Source organism: Corvus kubaryi, unplaced genomic scaffold (genome assembly GCF_017639235.1).
Source record: "Corvus kubaryi isolate FWS band 111438036 unplaced genomic scaffold, C.kubaryi_AGA036_p1.0 37308, whole genome shotgun sequence".
Lineage (NCBI taxonomy): Eukaryota > Metazoa > Chordata > Aves > Passeriformes > Corvidae > Corvus > Corvus kubaryi.
Window position 1 is genome coordinate 8,103,374 of NW_024581096.1, and position 22,164 is coordinate 8,125,537.

The following is a 22,164-nucleotide window of genomic DNA, read 5'->3' on the forward strand; positions in this document are numbered from 1 at the left end:
CTTGTTACGCTATCTTAAGTAATTTTTATGAATGCAGGCTGGTGTTACTCACATAACTGAGATTCAAAAGGTTGTAAACAAGAAAAATTTTATAAATTAAACAGAGAAATGCTTAAACTAATGGAATAGAAAAATAAGTGTAAGAAAGAATAAGATAAAAATTAGTTTTAACTGTGATATTTCCATACTTGCAGAAATCCCTTTGCCCCTGCCCCACTACAATCCTAGAAGATGAATTTTAGACATATGATGCTAACTCTAGTTTTAACTTCCCAAGCTGAGAGTGAGGAGGAAATAATGTTTTATTCCAACACCTGCAGCTTATGATCTGCTGTCTACAATGGCTTCATCAACACATTTTGGTTTTGAAGCTCCCAGAGGTCCTCTGTCCATAAATGAATATGCAATGTAAAGAGATACAGAAGAGTTTGGATCAGTTGGATGAATCACTTTCTCAGGGCTTTTGTGGCCAGATATTTAAGGGCAGTGGTGAAAAGCATGCAGGTACAGGAACTTCACTTTTACAAGTAAAACTGACTCTATGACAGCAAGAGGTTACTGAAAGGAGGGTCAGCTCTCTAGGAAATATGCCTCTTAGCGGATCTCCTTGTCAGACAAACTTCTCTCTCCTTAGAGAAGTGGAGCCGCACAAGAGGGATGAAAATGAATGCTTAAAGCTGTGGGGTATATTTCCAAGAATTTTTAAATATTTTCAGCTGCAATAGAGTGGATGAAACATTTAAGTTTTACACGTGCCAAAAGCAGCCACAGGTGCCAGTTTCTACTGTAGTGAGCTCAAGGGGATCACAGTGTTTCCAGTGAAACAGCTGATTCAATAAATTACATGCATTTAAGTTTTCGAAAGGTTACACATAATGTTTCCATTTTAGGAGCTTAAAGGAACCTCAATTTCATAGTTATCAGTTTGGCAACTGAAGACTTATCTCATTCATTTCCTAAACCTACATACAACTATCCAGATTTCAATTCCCCAGGTTCTTGCAGTGCTATAAATTTCCATTTAATTTGAGAAAGTATAAGTACACCATAGCTGTAGGCATGCTCTCTCTGCTTCTTACCTGGTTTGTATGACAACTTTGATATTTTCCTTGCAATACATCTGACAGGTCTGTTACATCTTACCTACCTGTTATTTTTATGAATTTATTAAGATTACATAGATGGAAAATGAAGTTATAAAATATTTGAGGAATATTAAAGTATATATACTACACAGACATGCACTATTGGCAGTATCATGCATGTTGATATATGCCCAACAGAATTTGTGTGTAATTATTCTTAGCAATTCACATCTGACCAAGGTTCCACTACTTCCATGTGTAGGACACTTTAGATTCCCACAATTAGAAAATTTCCCTAATCTCTAATCAAACCCTAGCTTCTTACATCTCTCTCATGATGACAATACAGAATATTTGATCACTCCTATCTACAAACAGCTTTTTTGAAGAAGAAAAACTGTTATTGTGTCTTCTCCCTCTCTTTTTCTCCTAGACTAGACAAATCCAATTCCTTCAGTCATTCCCTAGGGAAGATATTTATTAAATCTCTTATCATTCCTCTTGTTCACCTCCAGGGCAAAATACAGAATATGACACAAAAGGAGTTTAACAAGGGTTTAGAGAAATGTTGAACTGTAGTTTACAACAAAACACAACTGCCTGACTACAACTGCAGAAGACAATGATGTTTTAGAACAGGGCTGTTCTCAGTACAGCTACTTGTACCCATGCTGAACAACAAAGTAACCCCAAAACCTCAGCACTGATGCTGGCTTGCAGTGCTCTCTCCTTTTGTCACACAACATGCAGAAATCACCAGGAACGAGTTGTGCTTTGGCAGTCAGGGAAGATGCATATGGAACTCGAACTCCAAAACATTAAAGGTTCCACAATACAGAAAGGCCAGTGTCATACCTGAGAGATACTGCATTAGGTCCATAGATCTCTCTCACTGCTGTTAAATCAGCCTCCAGCTGTGGGTGCTTGTGAAGTTCTCCATCATAGCTAACCTGTCAGGGAAAGAAGAATATCTTGGGAGCTCTGTATTTCACTTCTGGCACTTGATTTAGACTCTTGAAAGTTCTCCCTGTGAAGTATGTTGCATTCAGATTCCTTAATGCCACACTCAGAAAGGACAGAAGATTTTCAAAGCAGGCACCTCTGCCTTGAAGGGTTTTGAGGGTTCTCTTCCTGTTTGTGGGAAGAGAAGCTGCAAAGGACTCATTCATCTGTCCTATTTTGTCCCAGGGTTTGTTTCTGGGATACTTGTGTATTTTAAGAATGTTAAGCAGGATAAGAACCAGATCTCCCCAGTCTTGTCAACCACTACAGGATAAAGGTTTGCTCACTCTTGGTTGTCACACTTTCATATATATACTAGACACAGAATGGCTTGCGCACAAAAGCAACATGAAACTATTCTCTATACCCAGCACCCCAGCATCTAAATTACATTTTCAGCTTACTCACTGGCTGCATTCTACACACCAGTGCCATAACAGGAGACTAAAAAAAATAATTAAAAGAACACTTTCCCATGTTCAGTATTTTACCAGAAAAGGTATAAAGCAGCATCTACCTAGACACCAACCCCTTTTCTTTTTCAAACTCTACATGAAAAGTGGAAAAAGTTATTTTTGTGCTTACACTAAAAAGCAAAACTTGTGAGCTGGTATGGTTGGATGGTATGAAATCAAAATAATTATTATCCTCCTCTCTTCTATAAGGTCCAAAATACCTCTTTGGGCATGTAACAATCTATTCATCATCTGTCTATTATTACCTTCTTCTCAAGCAAAATTATCCTGATTGTGTGAACCTAAATCTATGTCTTTACAACAATTAGAATGACAGTAATTCCACAGAAGTCAATGAACTCCCTAGATTTGGACAGATTCAGAAACGAGCGTAGGATTTGGTCTGTACCTTTGAAAATATCAAGAGCAAAGCAATAGAATGTAATTTATCCCTTTAGACCCACACATATATATCCTTATACAGGAATCCTGCAGAGAATTCTTGTTCTTGCAGAGTCACATCCAACTGCAGTACTGTTTCTTCCATTTGTACACCCAAATCTGTAGGAAACCAGTGCTGTGACACTTTCAGCTCTGATACTTAGAGATGCGCTTTTCAATTTAATTAAATTTCAATAGTATTAAAATAATAATCAGATAATCACCTTTTGACATTTGAAAATTATAAGAGAGTTAATTTGATTAGACTTAGAATTCTTTAAGTATAAGGGACAGAATTCATCAGCATGGCATAGGCATGTATTTTTCAGAGATACCAAAGATATTCATGACCAGAAGGTCATAAAACAAGTAGCCTTCCTTTGTTTGGGCAGGCATGTCAGAACAATTTTCCAAGTAGAAGAGCATGGGAAGAAAATCGTTATTGTAATCTTTTTTCACTTTAGGTAGGGGGAAATCAATCCTTTTTACATGCTCATTACTCAAAGATGAATTCTTTAAAGATGCGTAAATAATTGCTGTCCTGCTTCCAAAGAGAGCACAGCAATCATTTCACAAATTGTAGCTGTGGTGCACTTGCCACCTTTGTTGGTCCTAAACCAGATTTTTAAATCAGTCTTATGTTTCAATAATAGTAAAATATAAAAGGAACATTATGCAGAACACTACACTGCTCAACATAATGCTTTTTCTAATTTTCTCATGGTAAGAGGCAATGAACTCAAAAAGGAAACAAAGCAGTGCTCTGGCAGATTTTAAGACCACAGTATGGTACTTCCCACCCACCCCTGAATTAGTGCCACAGACATATTGATGTATGCAGAGGAGGCTGTCAGAGTTTTGTATTTCTGCATTTTCAAGTATGTCCTGTAGCTGAAGCACAAGAGACATGCAGAGAGAGAGCCAAACGCAGTAGCATTTCTGTTTTCATCCCCTGTTCTTATTTGCAAATGTAGAAGATAGAGATTCAAAGCAAGAACTAACAGAGTTGCAGAAGAAGTGAATATAAAAGCTAAAAAATCTGATAACTTTGCTGTGACTCAAAGGTCTGTGTTTAGAAAGTCTCCATTTTTAATCTGAGACCTTATTCAGATTATTTGACAAAAGGTTGCTTTTTAAAAGGAGATTAAGTGATTTAAAACCTAAATCCCATTGAAAATCAATAGGTCTTAGGCTATTGAACCACTTAGCTACTTTAAAGTATTTATCCATTTAATCCTTAGGGAGGATTACAAGCAGGTGCCTAGGAAGTAGACACATTTAATTTACGAGGAAAAGGTTGCATCTTCTTTTCACTGCCCATCAAACACCATTTCCCATCTTCCACAATCCTTGTTTCATCATCAGTGACCCTCTTGTCTTTTCCAGCTGTAACCACTCAGAAATGCTAAGAATTATTCCTGACCTCCATCCTTCTCAACTGCATTGCACACAATTACACTGGCATCTCTTCCCTCTAATTGTTAAAGCCAGTATTTCTGCTCCCTTTCCCTGTGGGCATAGCACAAGCTTGTCTCAAGTGAAGGAGCCTGCCTTGCCGGTTCCCCACATACATGATCGAATCTTTTGTCTCCCCAATGCACTTGGTGTTCACTTAACCTCCACAAATACTCTCCTTGAAAAAGGATTCTTCTTTTCTGTCTTGCAAGGGACTTTGCCCATTACCTGATTTCCTATTTATTTTCTGAGTCCTCAGTATTATTTTTTAACTGTACGTCTTCTTTAGACTTTTGTCTTTCTGACCATGAAATTTTAGATTAAACACGACATTTTTTCCTCTTTTAAAATACACTTTCTGTGATGTCCCTTTTTTTTTTTTCCTTATTCTCCTATTTTGCTTTTTGGATATTTTATATTCAAGACATTAATAATCAACTGATATTTTATTTTTATTGCAGACATGATTTTTTTTTTTTGCCAGTTACTATTCCTTCAGTTAAATGTATTACTTTATAGAGAAGATAATGCAATATAATGTAGTTTCCATTTGAATATAAGGCACTTAAATTCTAACCAGTGTTGTCTATTACACAGTTCTCTTACCCTTGTAAACATTTTACACCTTGCAAAATGATGTACTGCTATCAGTGTTCATATCTCACAGGCAGAGTTAGTATTTATTCATTCATTTGGGCACTGCCAGGCATCCTTTACCACATGTATCCGCCCTGGTTCAAGAAATAAGCATTCCCAGCTGTTTTCTGCCTTTTCCTTCACCTTGAGGTTACTGCCCTTTCTTCAGAGTTGAAAAATGAAGCCGGTACACGCAACTCATCACTACAGGACAAGATCAGAAGCTTTTTCCTCTCAGGCAGATTAAAATAAGACATTGCTCTTTGCAGAGAATTATGTCTATGATCCTCCCCAGCATGGGGCTGTAGGAGCCGGCAGCTGAAGGGAGGCAATTCCTGCAGTCATTTCTGAAGCAAGCATGAGTCAATTCCCCATGTCAGCTATTTCAGACAATGAAAATACATTGTTTCAGTTCCAATTACAATATAACTTTTAACAGCTTTTCAGAGGCATGGGGTTGTTTTTTTGTTTGTTTGTTTGGGGGCCTTGTTGGTTTTTGGTTTTTTTACTGTCAAGCACTTCAAGATGAATTTTGTGTTCTAACCCCACCGCACTGTTGGCTCTGCATGAGAAGAAGCTCAGTGATGTCCTGCTCATCAGCATCCCACGCTCTCTGCACCGACCCACCCTGCTGGCACTGCTGCCGTGCTCCTGCAGCCTTGGCTCTGCCCCAACCCAGGGCACGGATGGCTTCAGCCTCAAGGCTGAGGCAAGGGACAACTTTCATAAACAGCAACCCTAATTCACTAAAATGTTCATCAAAAAAAACAGTTCTAATAACGTAAGCAAGGAATGATTCCTTGGGGCAATGTTTAGGCTAAAAAGTAAGAAAAATCGGAATAAAGAGACTAGCAGTGTGAAGCATATTGCAAAAAGAAAAGGCATGAAAAGATTTTATTTCCCAATACACAGGAGAATGTAAGAATTAATTCTGCTGAGGGAACAGAAGGAAAGACACAGAGCAGTACAATCATTTCAAATATGCAGCATTTTTCAAGGTGAATTTTACTCTCGAGCTCAGAAAAAGAATGGACTACTGCCTAGACCAAAATTGTTTTGTAATAACCATTTTCACCATAAAAATGCAGTGCTTTTTACTTTAAAAAATGGCAATCCTCCAGAAGGAAACAGATTTGGATCTTGCCTGACTTCCCATTTGTATCAATAATGGGATAAGCTTTACAGAGTCAGTTATCTGTTTCCTGGAAGTAAGCAACTAGCTTCTCTTTTCAAGCTTTCTGAAGGGTATTTGCTTTTTCGGTTCTTACAGTTTTGCAGATGTAAACAAAGTAATCTTATTTGGAATTTGATATAATTACAGATTTTAACATACTCAATATTTCTGCTACAAAATGCTATGAATATATACACATGCCACTCTACTCAACATTGAAAAAACGTAAGAAATTAAATATTATCATAAAAGTATAATGGAATGAACATAAGAACTCTCAAATATTACTTTCTTGGAACTTGCGCAAAAAAATGCCTGCATTACCTGTCCTCCATAATAAAATTCCTCAGAATCATTATCTCCTTCAGAGTCTTCTTCAACTGTGCTGTTGTGCCGTGACTCCTTAATGGAAAAAAAAAAGTTAACAATGATAAAAGCAACATGTTGACCTCACATGAATAGCTCTAAATGTAACTACAGGAATTATGCTTATACAAATAAGCTCATAGCATCCTTTCTTAAGAGATCTTTAAGAATAATTTTTCCAGAGGACCCATTTTAAGAATAATGAAATACCACATGAAAAAAGCACCTACTACAAGGTACATAAAAACACCTCAAATATATGCTGGAAAAATAATACTTGTGTGGCTACAAGCACAGCATGGTATTTTAAAGAACTGGATAATTCAGCAGACTATGTGGGGATACTTCACTCTGTGCTTTTGCTAAACAAAGCATAACTTTCCCACCAAGACTGGTTCTGGGCATATATCTTTTGGTGTGTCAGCAACCTACTACAACTTTATTTTACATCATTCTCATAAATAAACTCTAATAGTTTCAGGAAATAATCCAAGTCCAAGCATGGACTATCTAATATTTCCTTCTGTGAAAACCTGACACACTGCTGCTTAATTATTATTTTTAACAGAAATTCCAGCCTGGTGCCAGAAAAGTTTCAAACTTAATATCTGAGTAGCTCTGCTCTGAGACAGTGAAAAGTAAGGATTAGAAAGTCCCATGCTTACCTAAGTAAAACCTGCTCTAAATAGGCTGCTTTGTGAATAATATCATCAAGTAAACTGAACTGATCCCGGTACTGACTGCAACTCAGCATGAGATTAAATGTTATATTCTGTTTCCCACCACTGGACCTTTACTTGTAACTATGTAATTGCTTGAGAGAGTAATTCTTGTTTTCCACAACACGTGTGTTATTTCTATGCCCTATGCTGACTAGTAGCTCCTAAAGAACACCTGTTAAAACCATCATTCTTCACTTCAACCTGAACATAATCATTAACCCCTTTTTTCTTAGTCGTGTCCTACACAGATCTGTCCTAATGGAATAGCAATCAGATATATGAATCAAAAAATAAATGTTACCCCAAAACTCCACAACCATAAATGTCAATATGTATATACACTTATCACCCAATTTCTATGGTCAGACATTATAATCTCATTTTTCTACCTCTGCCTGTAAATTCCGGCTCTGTTCATTGAATGTATACATACATATAGTGCAAAAACCGTATTTCATCCAATCTCATGGCAATTTTTGACATAAAAATATTTTCTGCAAAGGCATAAAAATAATTTCTGCTTCTACTTCACTGAAAATAAATAAATTTTCGTTTTCTTTGTTTTATAATAAAATTACTTCAGAGGGAAGTCTGTTGCAAAACAGAAATCAACTGAGCAAAAATTCTACACAAAAAAATAGAAATTTAATTCTCACATTAGAATAGTGACAAACCCATCATATTCTAAGCAAACCTTGAACTGCCTAGCCAACAGAAATTGTCAGTGTTAAGACACTTTTTATAAAGGTTTTTTTTAAGTACTTTCACATTGAACTAGAAACAAAATACAAGCTCAGACTCAGTCCGACAGAAGCCAACTATATCTCAGGCTTTTAAGGAAATGGGTAAATTCTTCCCACACTTGTTTTCCTTATGTTCACAGAGCACTCAATACAATGATGAGACAGCAGAAGCAAAGTATTTTCAGCGCAGTTTTTCACATCAAATGAGGTTTCATTTACTAAAAAAACTGAACAAATAGCATCTAGGCATGCTTATCTCCCCTTTCCAGGATCAAGAAACTCAGCACCCACCCTTACCAAAGGAAGTCTTTAAGTTAAGCACCCGAAGTCCTGACAATGCTCTATTTCTTGCTTGAGACAGGAGCCTATGGGGTACCTTCTTTGAGGCTGTAACACTGTCAACCCTGTAGATTTCACATTAGTGCCACTTTTTTCTTAATATCTCAGTGAGACTGGTCAGAGACCTGTGCCGGAGGAACAGGACAAACACCACCATGCCTGGAAGACCCTCATACTCAAGACTCTGCTTATGGTGAGAAGAGTCCTGCAGAGGTCTCGAGTCTGCAGTGGGATTGCTGCAGGCTACACAAAGAAGCAGCGAGCTAAGTAATTAAGGTCTTATGTGCCAGAGCAGGTTAGAAGGTAATGGAATCATTATCTATTTCTCTAGGAGAGCAGTATATTTAGGGCCAACAGGGTCTGTAATACTGTTGAACATATAATGAAATAAACGCCAAAAACATATTTCCTAGGATAGGAGGGAAACCTCTCCCAACTAAGTGAATCACTGCTTAAACCACGTATGAAAAACAGAGAAATATGCTCACCCTTTAAAACATGTAAACATGCACAGATTGAATAAGCACACTTTGATAGGAAGTCTATGGTAAACAGTCATATTTTATTATTTGCTTTTGCTTCTTAAAATAATTTCTGTTAAAATACGCACACGAGAAATACATACCTCTCCATTTTCCCTCTGTAATTTTGACTTTATGGATAAGCAATAGTTGACATCACTGGTTTTTCTTAATTCTTAAAAAAAAAAAAAGAAAGAAGGAACATACGTAAAAAAAAGTGAGTTTTGCATATGCAGACTTGGAATTTTTAATTGCAGTAGTAAAGCAAATAACAAACAAAAAGTTACAGAAATCAAATGCATCAAAGAGTTTACAATGCAACAGCCTAAAATTAGGAAGCCCCTACTTCCCAGAAGACTTTTTTAAAGTGTGAATTGAAATTCAGCTGATCCATCTAGGACATTTGTTTTTCCCAATTTGTGATTTACAATTTAGTGTCATTCATTAATTTAGTGTAATTTATAAAAGAATGAAAAATCAAAAACCCTCAGGAAAATGAAAAGATAGGTCTTTACTCTACTGTAAAATTATGGGCTTAATTTCTTTTCAAATTACAGAAATATTTGAAAGTTAAATTTATCTCAAACTTCTGATGATAATAGCAAGATTTTGTTTGTGTGCCACTGCAACAACTTCAGTAAAATTACTCTTGATTTACATCTGTATAAATGAGATCAGAGACTGAAGATCATACTGGTCTTCCAGTGGAATTCAAAGTAATTCTATGTTATGCAAAAAAATGCCCTAAAGAATAATAATAATAATAAAAAAATTACTAAGTCAAGTGTTCCTATCTGAAGAACTGCCAGAATTAAGAGTGCTCTATGCAGTTTCTCCTGCAGCCTGAAATAATCAGAGAATCTGTCTGCTAGAATCTAAAATGTCTCTATGGAGTATGCACAGATCTTTATTAAATACAGTATAAATGTACCTGTATGTCAGACAAGCATACCCTTCCATGTATCAAGTACTTTTTGAAAATAAGGAAATTATTTAAAATGAGAGGTTTCCAAAATCATTGGGAAGAAATAAATAGTTTTTCTATAGTTGAATTTAGTGAAACAGCTGAACCATTTTGTCTGAAATTTCCTGAAATAATTCACCAGAGGCAGTGATAGGTATAGACTGTTTCATCTGCAATGGCAAAGACTTAGTGAAGTTTTAAGCAAGTGAACATGAAAACTTGTAATTGGAAAGTATTAAGCACCTCTAACTGTATTCAAGGGGAATTGCTCTAGCACAGGCTGCAAGACATTAAAAGAAAAAATTACATTTTACACACAATTGTAGTGATCCCCAAAATAAATATTTTAATTTCTTCTACTCTGAAATGTAGGACAATTTACTAGAACAAGACTGAGAAAATAGCAAACTGTAGAGCTGAACACTTTAACATATCTCCCTTTAAGCGCAGGCAACATCGTATCTTTCCTCAAAAATTATGAACTTGATAAAACTCTCCAGAAATAGGATTACCTGTAGCAATTTGGTGGAAAATTACTGGAATTGGCTCTGTTGTAACTAACACATCTTCATCGTTATCAGAACTGGAAACGTAAGTGTTATCTACAAAAGAAAAACACTTTGCATGGTTGAAGTTCCATTGTGCTTTGTCAGCCCCTTCCAATGTTTCCTACCCCACACTGTACCACAAGGAACCATTCCCCAGATTCTTAGGGAAGCTGGGCACTAACACCTTCCTGGTGTGTTCAGCTTTTTTCCCTTGAAATTGTTAACAAAAAGAAAAATGTTACAAGTATGGGAGATTCAGACCTAAACTTTATAAAGCAAAACCCTGGAGTTTGATGTCATGGTTTTTGTGAATCACACCAGGCACTGCTCTGAACCAACCCACAAGGCTCAGAGTGGCCTACCTTTTCCAAATTAATACTTGTTCTATGTTTTTTGCTATGTCTGATACCAAAACTCAAGCTAGATCTGCTATGCAGAGTGAAAGCTGCACTGAGAGCTGGGTGTTAAGAGCCAATTATGCAAAATACCTGTGCCTCATTTTGCCTAGTCACATAAAGGTTATTTGAAGTGTCTTCTAATCAGTGGATAACCTTTCTTGTGCCTGATTCAGGGAGGAAAAAAAATTCTTCTCACTTAACAAAAACATTGGTATAGATATGAATATTGTAACTCTATTTCACCAAATTTTCTTTTAAAATGTAGGGATTAGACTGAGGAGTGTGTCTGTTAGGTTTTTATGGTTTAGTTTATTTTTTTGCTTTCCAACTAAATGTTGATTAACAAAAACCAAGAAACAGCAAGTTTTTGAGTACTATCTGCAGAAGCTAATTTTGCATGTATTGCTGAACTGCCTATGAAAGTAATGATACTTTGTTTTCTAATGACCTGGGCTGAATTGAAACCTATGCTCTAGAGCAGAAAGGCTGACAATTAAGATAATCACAGATAAAGTGACAAATAAGAAACTGAAAGAAGGACTTATCTATTACAATTCTGAACACTTTGGTCCCACATCAGCAACATGCACAAACTCACATGCAATTTTAAGCATAATGCTGGTGATGCCATGATGATTTTTTGCCTTTTCCTTTATACTCCTGTTATACCTTTTTACAACTTCTGTGTTCTTAGTGCTTTTTGCCTACATTCTTGGACTCGTTTGTTCAGCTCGGAGACTAAACATTTTAGAAGCTTCACAGTTAGGGATCAGTGTGCCCCAGGCCCCAAGGTCCTCTCCAGAACACATTCTGTAAACTAAGATAGAACCAGCCAGGGGAAGGTTCCTTGGGGAGGGGGGCTCATTCGAGCCTCTCATTGGGGAATATTTATGGATATGCTAATTAGTAAAACCTACAATGTTATACCAGATCTTTTGGGGGTGGGCATTGTGGTGTGCATTTTGGTGCATTCGACCTGGACGTGCTGCATCTAAGGATCCTTAAAATAAATACCAAAGCAAAATCCCTTTTTCCCTTCTAACTGTGTTTGACTCTTGATTTTAAGAGCAGGAAAAGGCATCAGTTGCTGGCAACCACGAAGGGACACTGAAGACCTTGAAACTCGCAGTCTTGGGTTGGAACACATCTTGCTTTGCCCCTTTCTCTGCTGGCAAATTACAGAGGGGCCAGAGCAATGATCCAGGACTGTGACCAGGACCTTAGGACCCAGCACGGAAAGGCAGAAGCACGGAAAGGAAGGTGAGTTAAAAAGAGGACCGATACTGTGCTAGCACTAGGCAATGAGATCTCCAAGGGAGGTGGAAAGGTTGGGGGCAGAGAAGCCCACGAAAGGGGAAAGCTTAAACCTTTCCCCTGCAAACTGTGGAAAGGAGGGAACGACCTCCGTGGAGTCCACAAGAGCCCAGAGGCTCTTGGGTTGGTTGGTTGGTTGGGACATCGGGAGGTTGTGGGTTTGAATCCTGTTGAGACCAAATTTTCGTACACGCGCATTTACTGTTTGCTAAAACTAGTTGCTTTTTAGTATTTTAAAGTGCTGTAGTTTGTGGAGTAGCTAGATAAACTGCCTGGGAAGTCAGAATTCTGAGGCCGGATTGCAGGCTGAATTCCAGAGTTAAAAGCTTCCCTCTGGCAGTTTTCCTGTCTGTGAGCAAACATGGGTGGTGTTTTTTCAGAAGAAAACAAGAAAATCCCTCCTAACAGCCCATTAGAGTTGATAATAAACACTGGAAATGGCTGACAGGGCGGAGAACTACTCTAGCCAGTGAGAGTTAATCAGACTATCCACAAGAGTTTGGCCGACTTTAAAGTTAAGTCAGGGAAAATGGCTTCCCTTTGGCAGCCTGGAAAACGGTATCATTACTGACCTGATGGTAGAACTGAGATCATTATATAGGTTTGATGAAGTAAGATATGCAGAACTTTTCATTATGTATCTGAACAGGGAAGAAGCACATGTAGTAGAGAGAAATACCATAGAAATGACTTTAAGAAAGAGGAAGGGAGGGAAAAGCTGCAGCAAGCTAGCATGCATACAAATACAAACAGAGAGATCGATATGACAGGTCTAGATATGGTGGCACCAGCTTTGCGCGATGGGGCGGGGTCTCCCCCCCCCCCCGTTCAACCACTGGGGCAGCCCGCTGTGGGGGTCTTAGGAGCTCTCTTGGTTTTTTTTCTGTCAAAGGAGTTTTCCCCATTCGTGTTGCTACGGGAGAAAACGGCTGGGTCCTTAAGAAAAACAAAAGAGCTGGCCATGGGGTGAGGCGCATCTGGCTACTCTTTTGTTTCACCTGGGTGTGTGGGCAGTCGGTCTCCCGAATCGGACAGAGAGGGAGGCTGCTTCTTCAGCTGCTTTTCCTTCTGCTGGAGAAGACCCGGGATCCCAAAGCCGCCTTCCCCGCCCCACTCGGAGCCGGGTCGTGGCCGCCCTGCCCCACCATTCCTTGGAGCCTTCGCTGCGTTGTAGCCCTGCTCGCTCTGCCTGCCCAGACCTCCAGGGATTTCCCCGCTTGGATACATCGTGTCTGCCGCCCGGATTTGTGCTCCTCCCTGCTGTTCCAGCCTGCCGTTCCAGCCTGCTGTTCCCGAGGGTCTGGCCGGACACCGGGATCGGCTGCCCAGGGGTTTGTGAAGCTCCTTTGTCCCATCCCTTCCCGGGATCCCAGGCCGCCGGTGCCGCGTGCTCCCCGAGCTCGCTCCGGAGCGCCCCCTGCAGCCGCGGGGGAACCATCGCACCTGCCCTGCTCACCGGGAGCCGCCAGCGCCCCTGCCGGCTGCGAGCGGAACTGCACCCGAGGGGAAAGGGCCCGACAGCCGAGAAGGCCGGGACTGGGTTTGTGATTGTTTGCTGTTACTGCCAGAGTTATTGCTGTTTGTTTGACTGGTTCTACACATATAGATATATAATAGTAAAGAACTGTTATTCCTATTTCCCACATCTTTGCCTAAAAGCCCCCTTGATTTCAAAATTGCAGTAACTCGGAGGGAAGGGGGCTTGCATCGGCCATTCCAAGGGGGGCTCCTGCCTTCCTTAGCAGACACCTGTCTTTCAAACCAAGACACCTGCACAGGTAGGGGTGGGGGACAGAAGAGCGGGACAGCCAGTGGGGGTGGGGCAGGGGGTGGAGCTGCCGCCGGGCAGCCTGCACAAGTGTGGGATGCAGCAGCGGCAGCGCCATCACCTCCGCCACCACATCTGCCGCCATCCAAGCGGGGTCCGGGGAGGGAGCAAGCGGCTACCTCCAAGCCAGAGGAGCAGCGCGGCCCCCCCCCCACCCCCAGTCTCGTCAGGTGTGGAGAGTGGGCACGGAGGCAGGAGAGAGGTGGGCATGCCACCACCCCCTGACTGCCCCAGAGGCGGAAGAAGGGGCGGACTGGCCACCGTCCTCTGACTTTTCCAGAGGCAGGGACAGGGAAGAGGCAGGGACGGGGGAGGGGAAGGGGCGGGCTGGCCGCCTCTCCCCGAGTTCCCCGAACATGGAAGTGAAGGCGGAAATGGGCATGGGTGATTCCGAGTGCTTTCCCCCATGTAGCAAACTGCAGGTTTTCGAGCTAGAGACAGGAGGAGCCGGTCGCTCTCCCCCCTCTGCAGCGCAGCCGATGTTAAAGCTGGGGGCAGATGGGATGGCCCCCATCCAGGTGGCTCTTGCAGAGCTGGGATGGGAGAAACTGCTTGCAGCCCCTGACTCCCTACCCCTCCACTGCCACAAAAAGCGAGACAGTCCCTGATCAACATTCGGCTGGAACAATCTTTAATACCAATGAAGTAGTTTCAATTAGAAGTGAATGGGATGATCCCGATACAGATGGTTCTCACAGGCAGGGTGGTAGAAGGGGCAGGATAGCCCGAGAAGCTATGAAAGCAGTCAGTCCTGTCGCTGAACACACAAGGTCCAAAACAGACAAAGGGGGAGGGGGAAGAAGAACCTGCATTAGAAGCACCTCTGAGACAGGCTGTGGGAAATGAGGGAGTGATTTATATAAAGACACCATTCTCCCTCGGAGAATTCCACCTCGAAGCAGGGGAAAAACTCAATTGGGAAGTACAGGGACAACCCAGAGAGAGTAGCTATGCATGTGGAAATGGCCATAAAATCCCAAAACCCAGACTGGGGTGGTTGTTGGGTTAAAATGTGCCGTTCCTAAAGCAGTGAATTGGGCTAGGTTATATGAGATCAAACAAAATCCAGATGAGACCCCCACAGAGTTTCTGAATAGGCTTAAGGAAGCTGCACAAAAATACACTACCTTAGACCCTGACTCACCTGAGCAGCAGATCCACCTGCCCTACCTGTTTATAGGTCAATCTGCTAATGACATAAAGAAAAAGCTGCAAAAGATAAATGGGCCACCAGACGTAAGTAAACTGTTGAATGTAGCCTGGAAGAACAGAGATTCAGCAGACAAAGATAAACATAATAAACCACACCACAAGAAGAAGTATGATAAGGGGAAGTCATCAGACACATCAAAAAGGGATCCCCCTTTTCCCCTAGCTGAGGACCAGTGTGCAATTTGCAAAAAGCGAGGGCACTGGAAAAATGAGTGTCCATCACGAGCAGAAAAGAAGCCCCCAGTTCCAGAACTAACTGTCAATATGGACTGACGGGGACCGAAGATAACTACCCCAGCAGAGCCTTTGGTTGTAGCTAAGCTGGGGAATATGATGTTGAATTTCTGGTTGATACTGGGGCACGGATTCTGTGTTAAACACTTTAAAAGATAAACTGAGTCAAGACACTGTGGATCTGATCGGAGCTACATAGGTAAGTGAAACAAGGCCTTTTTTCCAACCTTTAAATTGGGAAAACACTGGGTCACTCACCCTGTATATGCCAAATTCCCCAATGCCATTATTGGGCAGGGATTTATTGGAAAAATTGGAAGCAGAAATTAAGTTTTCCAAGGAGACGGGAGTGAAAGTTATAATCCCAGAATCTAAAATTATCAAAGCAGCTGCTATTCTTGTACAGGAATGCCAAGGAAAAATTCCCAAAGTTGAAGAGGCTGTCATTCAAATAATGTGGGCCGATGATTCTCCTGGGAGATCCAAAAAAGCTGAACCTGTGAGTATCACACTCACAGCAGGGGCTACACCAGTAAGGCAAAGACAATATCCTCTGAAATTAGAAGCTCGCAAGGGATTGGTATCTGTGATTGAAAAGTTTCTCAAATTTGGGTTGTTAGTGGAATGTGAATCCAGGTACAACACATCAATCTTGCCAGTAAAGAAAGCCGATGGTAAAAGCTACAGGTTGGTACAGGATTTGAGGGAAATCAACAAGATAACAGAGGACATACACTCAATGGTAGCGAATCCTTACACACTTGACAACACTAACAAATGAATTAGGGTGGTTCACTGTTTTAGATCTCAAGGATGCCCACTTTTGCATTCCTGTGCATAAGAATAGCCAAGAACTCTTTGCTTTTGAGTAAGAGAATCCTGAAACAGGGAGAAAGACCCAGCTCATCTGGACAGTTCTACCACAAGGATTCAAAAACAGCCCGACCATATTTGGAAACCAGCTGTCAAAGGAGCTTGAGGACTGGAGGAAACAAGAACCAAGAAGAGCGGTTCTCCAGTATGTTGATGACATCTTGATAGCGGCTAAGACACGAGACGACTGCATAAAGCTCACTGTAAGTCTGTTGAACTTTTTCAGCCAAAGTGGGTATCGGGTCTCAAAAGAGAAGGCACAGGTTGCCAGGGAAACAGTGGTGTACCTGGGCCTGGAAATTTTCCATGGACATCGCCAACTCAGCAGAGAACAGAAGGAAGCCATCTGTTGACTTCCAGAGCCCCATACCGTAAGGGAGATGCAGGCCTTCCTGGGAATGGTAGGTTGGTGTCGCCTGTGGATATCAAACTACAGTATACTGGTGAGACCTTTATATGAGGTCCTTAAAGCAGCTGAAAAAGGGACAATCATGTGGACAGAGAATGCCAGGGCTGCATTTAAACAGCTGAAACATTCCTTGATGTCAGTCCCAGCTCTGGGGCTGCCAGATTTGACTAAACCTTTTGAACTCTTTACACGTGAGTGACTGAATGTTGCTCTGGGGGTACTGGCACAGCACCTTGGAGACCGGTGAAGAGCTGTGGCCTGTTTTTCAAAACAACCAGACAATGTAGCCCAGGGTTGGCCAGGATGCTTGAAAGCTGTGGCAGCAACAGTCCTTCTGATACAGGAGGCCTGTAAATTCACCCTTGGGCAGCACATTGTTGATGTACTGGAGCGAAATGTACTGGAGCAAAAGGGGGGACACTGGCTATTCCCTAGCAGAATACTCAAATACCAATCTGTGTTGTTAGAACAGGATGACATTACTCTAAAGACAACTTCTGTGGTAAACCCTGTGATGTTTTTATCATCCACGTTACTTGACAGTGTGCCTGAGCATGATTGTTTGCAGACAACAGAGGAAACTTATTCCAGCAGACCAGACCTGAAAGATGTTCCTTTGAAAGATCCAGACTGGGAACTGTACACTGATGGGAGCAGCTTCATGAAAAACGGTAGGAGGATGACCAGTTACGCTGTAACCACCTCAGATAAAATCACTGAGGCAAAAGCCTTGCCTCCAGATGTATCATCACAGAAAGCTGAACTCATTGCACTAGCAAGAGCTCTAGAACTGAGTGAGGGGAAGAAGGTGAACATATGGACTGATTCCAAATATGCCTTCAGTGTTGTGCATGCCCACGGAGCTGTTTGGAAGGAATGTGGCCTGCTGACCGCTCAAGGTAATGAGGTTAAGCCTGCTAAACAAATTCTTGCACTTTTACAGAGCCTTTGGAAGCCTACGGAAGTGGCTATCATGCATTGCAAGGGTCATCAAAAAGGGAAAACAGCCCTTGAACTGGGAAATCATTTTGCTGATGAAACAGCCAGGGGGATTGCAGAAAAAGGCATTTTTGCAGTGGTACCATAAAAAGAGATAGATTTGTCATAATTTACCCCAAAATATGATCAGAGGGATCATAAATTAATTAAGTTCCTTAAGGCTGAGATCAAAGAAGGTGGGTGGGCTGTTACCCCAGTAGGACAAGTCATAGTTCCACCCCTGATCCTTTGGGAAATAGCCCAACGAGAACATGAAAGTACCCATTGGGGAACAGAAAATCTTTTAAAACATCTGAGGGAAGTAGTGATAGGGAGAGGGATGACTGATAGTGTACAATCTGTAACAAGCAAGTGTGAAACCTGCTGTAAAAACAACCCTGACACAAGCAGGAGAGTTGTGTTAGGAGCGACAAAACCAGGAGATCTCAGGGGAGATTTCTGGCAAATAAATTTTGCTGACATGCCATGTAGAGAGGGATGCAAGTATGTACTGGTACTGGTTGACACCTTCAGTGGATGGCCTGAGGCGTTCCCCTGTCGCACCAACACAGCAAAAGAAGTAGTGAAAGCTTTGCTCAATCATATAATACCAAGATTTGGGGTTCCTTTGGGAATGTCAGCAGATAGGGGACCACATTTTGTTGCAAAGGTGGTTGGGGAAGTCAGCAGGATTTTGGGACTTACCTGGGACCTGCACACACCATACAGGCCCCAGGCAAGTGGCAAAGTTGAACGCATGAATGGGACCCTCAAAACCCAGATCTGCAAGATTTGTCAAGAGACATCCATGACAAGGGTTCAAGCCCTGCCTATAGCCTTGCTGAGAGTCCGCATACAGCCAAGGAGAAGGGACAACATAAGTCCCTATGAAATATTATATGGCAGGCCATACCAGATTCCACATAACCCAGGTGAAATTCATATGAGAGGTAAAAACGATTTGCAGAAATATTTTATGGCTCCGAGTTCCACTTTGCAGAAGCTCCAGAGATTTGTCATGTTATCCAAACCAATAGGATTGGACACACCTGCTCATCCATTCCAGCCTGGAGACCGGGTCTACATCAAGTGGTGGGACAGCGACCCCTTGCAAGCCAAGTGGAAGGGACCATTCCAAGTTTTGCTGACCACTTCTACTGCGGTCAAGGCTGCTGGCAAGGGACCGTGGATTCACTACTCCAGAGTGAAGAAAGCTTCTGCTCCCGAAACCACCAAGACAACAGAGACTGATACAAACCAGAAAGATGCAGTTTAAACTGTTTTTTACGTGTTTGCTGTTTGCCCAACTGGCAACCACAGTTCAGGGTTCACCCCATGATTTGCATAAGACTGTGGTCCAAAATGTGTCCAAAATTCTTAATAAGAGTAATTGCTGGATCTGTACTCAGTTACCATGCCTAGATAGGAGGGGTCACTGGCCACCGATTGGCATTTTAATGGAAGAGAACTGCACTGAAACGTGGGAACCAATGAATAGCACCCTTCTGCCCCCCATACCCCTGAGTGGCCCGGTAGAGCGTGCAAACTATAAGGTTCCTTGTGCAATTGTAAACGCCACAGGAAAAGCCATTCTTCCTTCATATTGTCATCAGACCCATTTCAGAGAAATAATAGACCCAAGAATTGCGGCAAAGATGAAATTGACAGGGTGGAGACTGGCTCAGCCATTTGGGATGGGGCTGTATTGGATATGTGGCACCAAGGCCTGCCAAATTATGCCCATGAACAAAGACCAGGCTTGTGCCATTGAGGCCGTGGTCCCGAATATAACAATATTTCACCATCTTGAAAAACCAAATGAGAAGAGAAAAAGATCTCTTAATGCCCTCACTGAACATCCCACACTTTTCCATAGCCTAATCAGAACCCTCGTACCCTCTTACGGAGTGGTTGAACTGGAGAGGGCAATTGTAGATAGCTGTCATTGAACATATTGAGCAGCATACAGCAGATGCAATTTCAGCCTTACAGGAGGAAACTGACAGTCTGTCCCGTGCAGTTATGCAAAACAGGATAGCTCTCAATTTCATACTTGCTGCACAAGGAGGTGTATGTGCTATTGTCAATACCACCTGTTGTTCTTACGTGGACCAAAGTGGGAGAATTAAGGAAGATGTGGATGAAATTTGGAAGGGAAGTCAAATTCTACATGAAGTAGCTTCCAGAAATAACACCTTAAAATTTGATCATATTTTTGATACCCTCACCTCATGGTTACCAAACTGGGCCTGTGTAAAATAAACATTTATAATAGCTGTAATTGTAGTTATTATCTCTGTAATAGCCTGTAGAGCAGCCAGTTGTGTAAACCGGTTCTGCAGGTAATGTAAAGAATAGACAAGGCAGAGTTCTGTTAGTCTCTAAAAGGGGGGAAATGATGCCATGAAGATTTTTTTGCCTTTTCTTTTATACTCCTGTTACACCTTTTTTACAGCTTCTGTATTCTTAGTGCTTTTTCCCTACATTCTTGTACTCGTTTGTTCAGTTTGGAGACTAAACATTTTAGAAGCTTCATAGCTAGGGATCAGTGTGCCCCAGACCCCAAGGTCCTCTCCAGAACACTGTAAACTAAGATAGAACCATCCAGGGGAAGGTTCCTTGGGGAGGGAGGGGCTCATTCAAGCCTCTGATTGGGGAATTTTTGATAGATATGCTGATTAGTAAGATCTATAATGTTATAACAGATCTTTTGGGGGTGCATTGTGGTGTGCATTTCGGTGCATTCGACCTGGATGTAGTGCACCTAAGGATCGTTAAAATAAATACCAAGGTAAAATCCCTTTTTCCCTTCTAACCGTGTTTGACTCTTGATTTTAAGACCAGGAAAAGATCAGTGCAACCTCGAAGCTTCTGAGTGCTTCCAGTGAAATGTTAAAGGTGTTAACATTAATTGGGAGGAGAGTTCAGTAATTTCATCCTTTGTATCACAGCAGTTCTCAGCTACCTTCATCAAGAGGGAGCCTGGGGCTGTGGCCATTCCTTGCACAGTGTGCCAGGCTGGACAGAGCAGCAGCTACACTACACACACAGACGGGTTTTCCTGGCTGCCACCTGGGAAACAGCCCTTCTGCCACGTTCACACACATCTGCCAAGTCTGACGCTGTCCCACACCTTCGCCTACTCCCACTCCTGCGCTGTCCCGCGAGGCAATCTGAGTGATCTGTGGCTGGCTCCACACACACATGCTGTGTGCAGGCAATGCTGCAGGAGGCCAACGCCACTGCTGCCCAAGCCCTGCACTCCTGTGGGCACAGCAACACAACTGTGGCTGCTCTGCTGCACATTGGGGACAGGGACATCTTTTACATCGTGTGAACTAAGTGGGCTTCCTTCTGCCAGCATTCATTCCTTCTCCCACTTCTATCCGTTGGCAGGAGGGGCTGTGAGCTACACCTGCAGCACAGCTTGCATCTTACCCTCTGCAAGAAGCCCTACCCTGCCTCTGTTTAAATATTTCACCTGGTTGTGAACCAGCATTTCAGTGTCCACCTTGTACATACAACACAGGCCCCTCTGTTTCCCAGTTCTGGGAGTGTATATTACTGCTATAGAGTCTAATGAGCTGAGATAATTGAGGCCATCATTTGGCTCTAAATATACCTAACACCACATACATGGAAGGGAGAGAGGAAATTCTTGTGCTACAGCTTATTGCTGTACAGAAAACCACGAAAAACAGTATGTTCTGTACAGAATAGACGTACATATATGGAAAAATGGACTCCTCAGCTACAGGCTTTATAGATTTTAATTATATTTTTATGTCCATTGTCATTCTTTCTTGGCAGCTCGATAATATGACTTTCACTGCCAAGTTGTTTTTTTTCCTTTGCTATTTGGCAGCTATTTAGGTTTTTTTTTTTCATCCATCAATCTGATGAAACTTGAAATTAAGAAAATGGCTTTGACTGCTTTCTTCAACAACCAGTTTCTAACACTCAACACCAAGGGAACACCTCTCGTCTTCACTGGAGGATCTAGTGCCTGGACCCAGCAGAGGGATGCAGCAAACTACTTGCTGCCAGACTGGTTCTCTCCATATCTGCTGCAATCTACTGAGGAGTGAGAAAGATGTGTAACCTACAAATCACTGGGATAAAATACTACAGCAGTTCTACAAGTTTCTGTCAGCCAACACAAATCATTCTGAACATAAATTCATCAGCAAAATCCTTGCTGCTCTGATGGTTCCCACAGGAGTCATGATACACTCATATTAGTGGGACTTCAGTCTACTCATTGATGTTATATTCTGTAACTGCTCCTTAGAAGGATTACCTTCCCCGGTTGTGTCAATGTTATGAGAAAATTGTTACAGCAATATTTTGCTGAAAGTGTTATTACCTGCCTCTAAACTTTTAAGTTATATTTTCACAACTTCAGCAATGGATATGTAACTTTCAGACATTACTGTCTCAACACTATTCCTGTTAAGTTCTCAGTGT

General features: G+C 41.7%; 1 protein-coding gene across 2 annotated transcripts in view; it reads right to left on the minus strand.

Annotated features, from left to right (window-relative positions):
* The window catches only part of PARP8 (poly(ADP-ribose) polymerase family member 8), a 131,767-nt gene that overhangs the window by 52,443 nt on the left and 57,160 nt on the right, over positions 1-22,164 (minus strand). For both annotated transcript variants that reach the window (XM_042028378.1, XM_042028379.1), the window contains exons 4-7: positions 10,416-10,505; positions 9,044-9,114; positions 6,573-6,650; positions 1,941-2,035 (exon numbers count right to left, since the gene is read on the minus strand). In XM_042028378.1, coding sequence (XP_041884312.1) covers positions 1,941-2,035; positions 6,573-6,650; positions 9,044-9,114; positions 10,416-10,505 — 334 coding nt within the window. The remainder of the gene's footprint in view (positions 1-1,940; positions 2,036-6,572; positions 6,651-9,043; positions 9,115-10,415; positions 10,506-22,164) is intronic.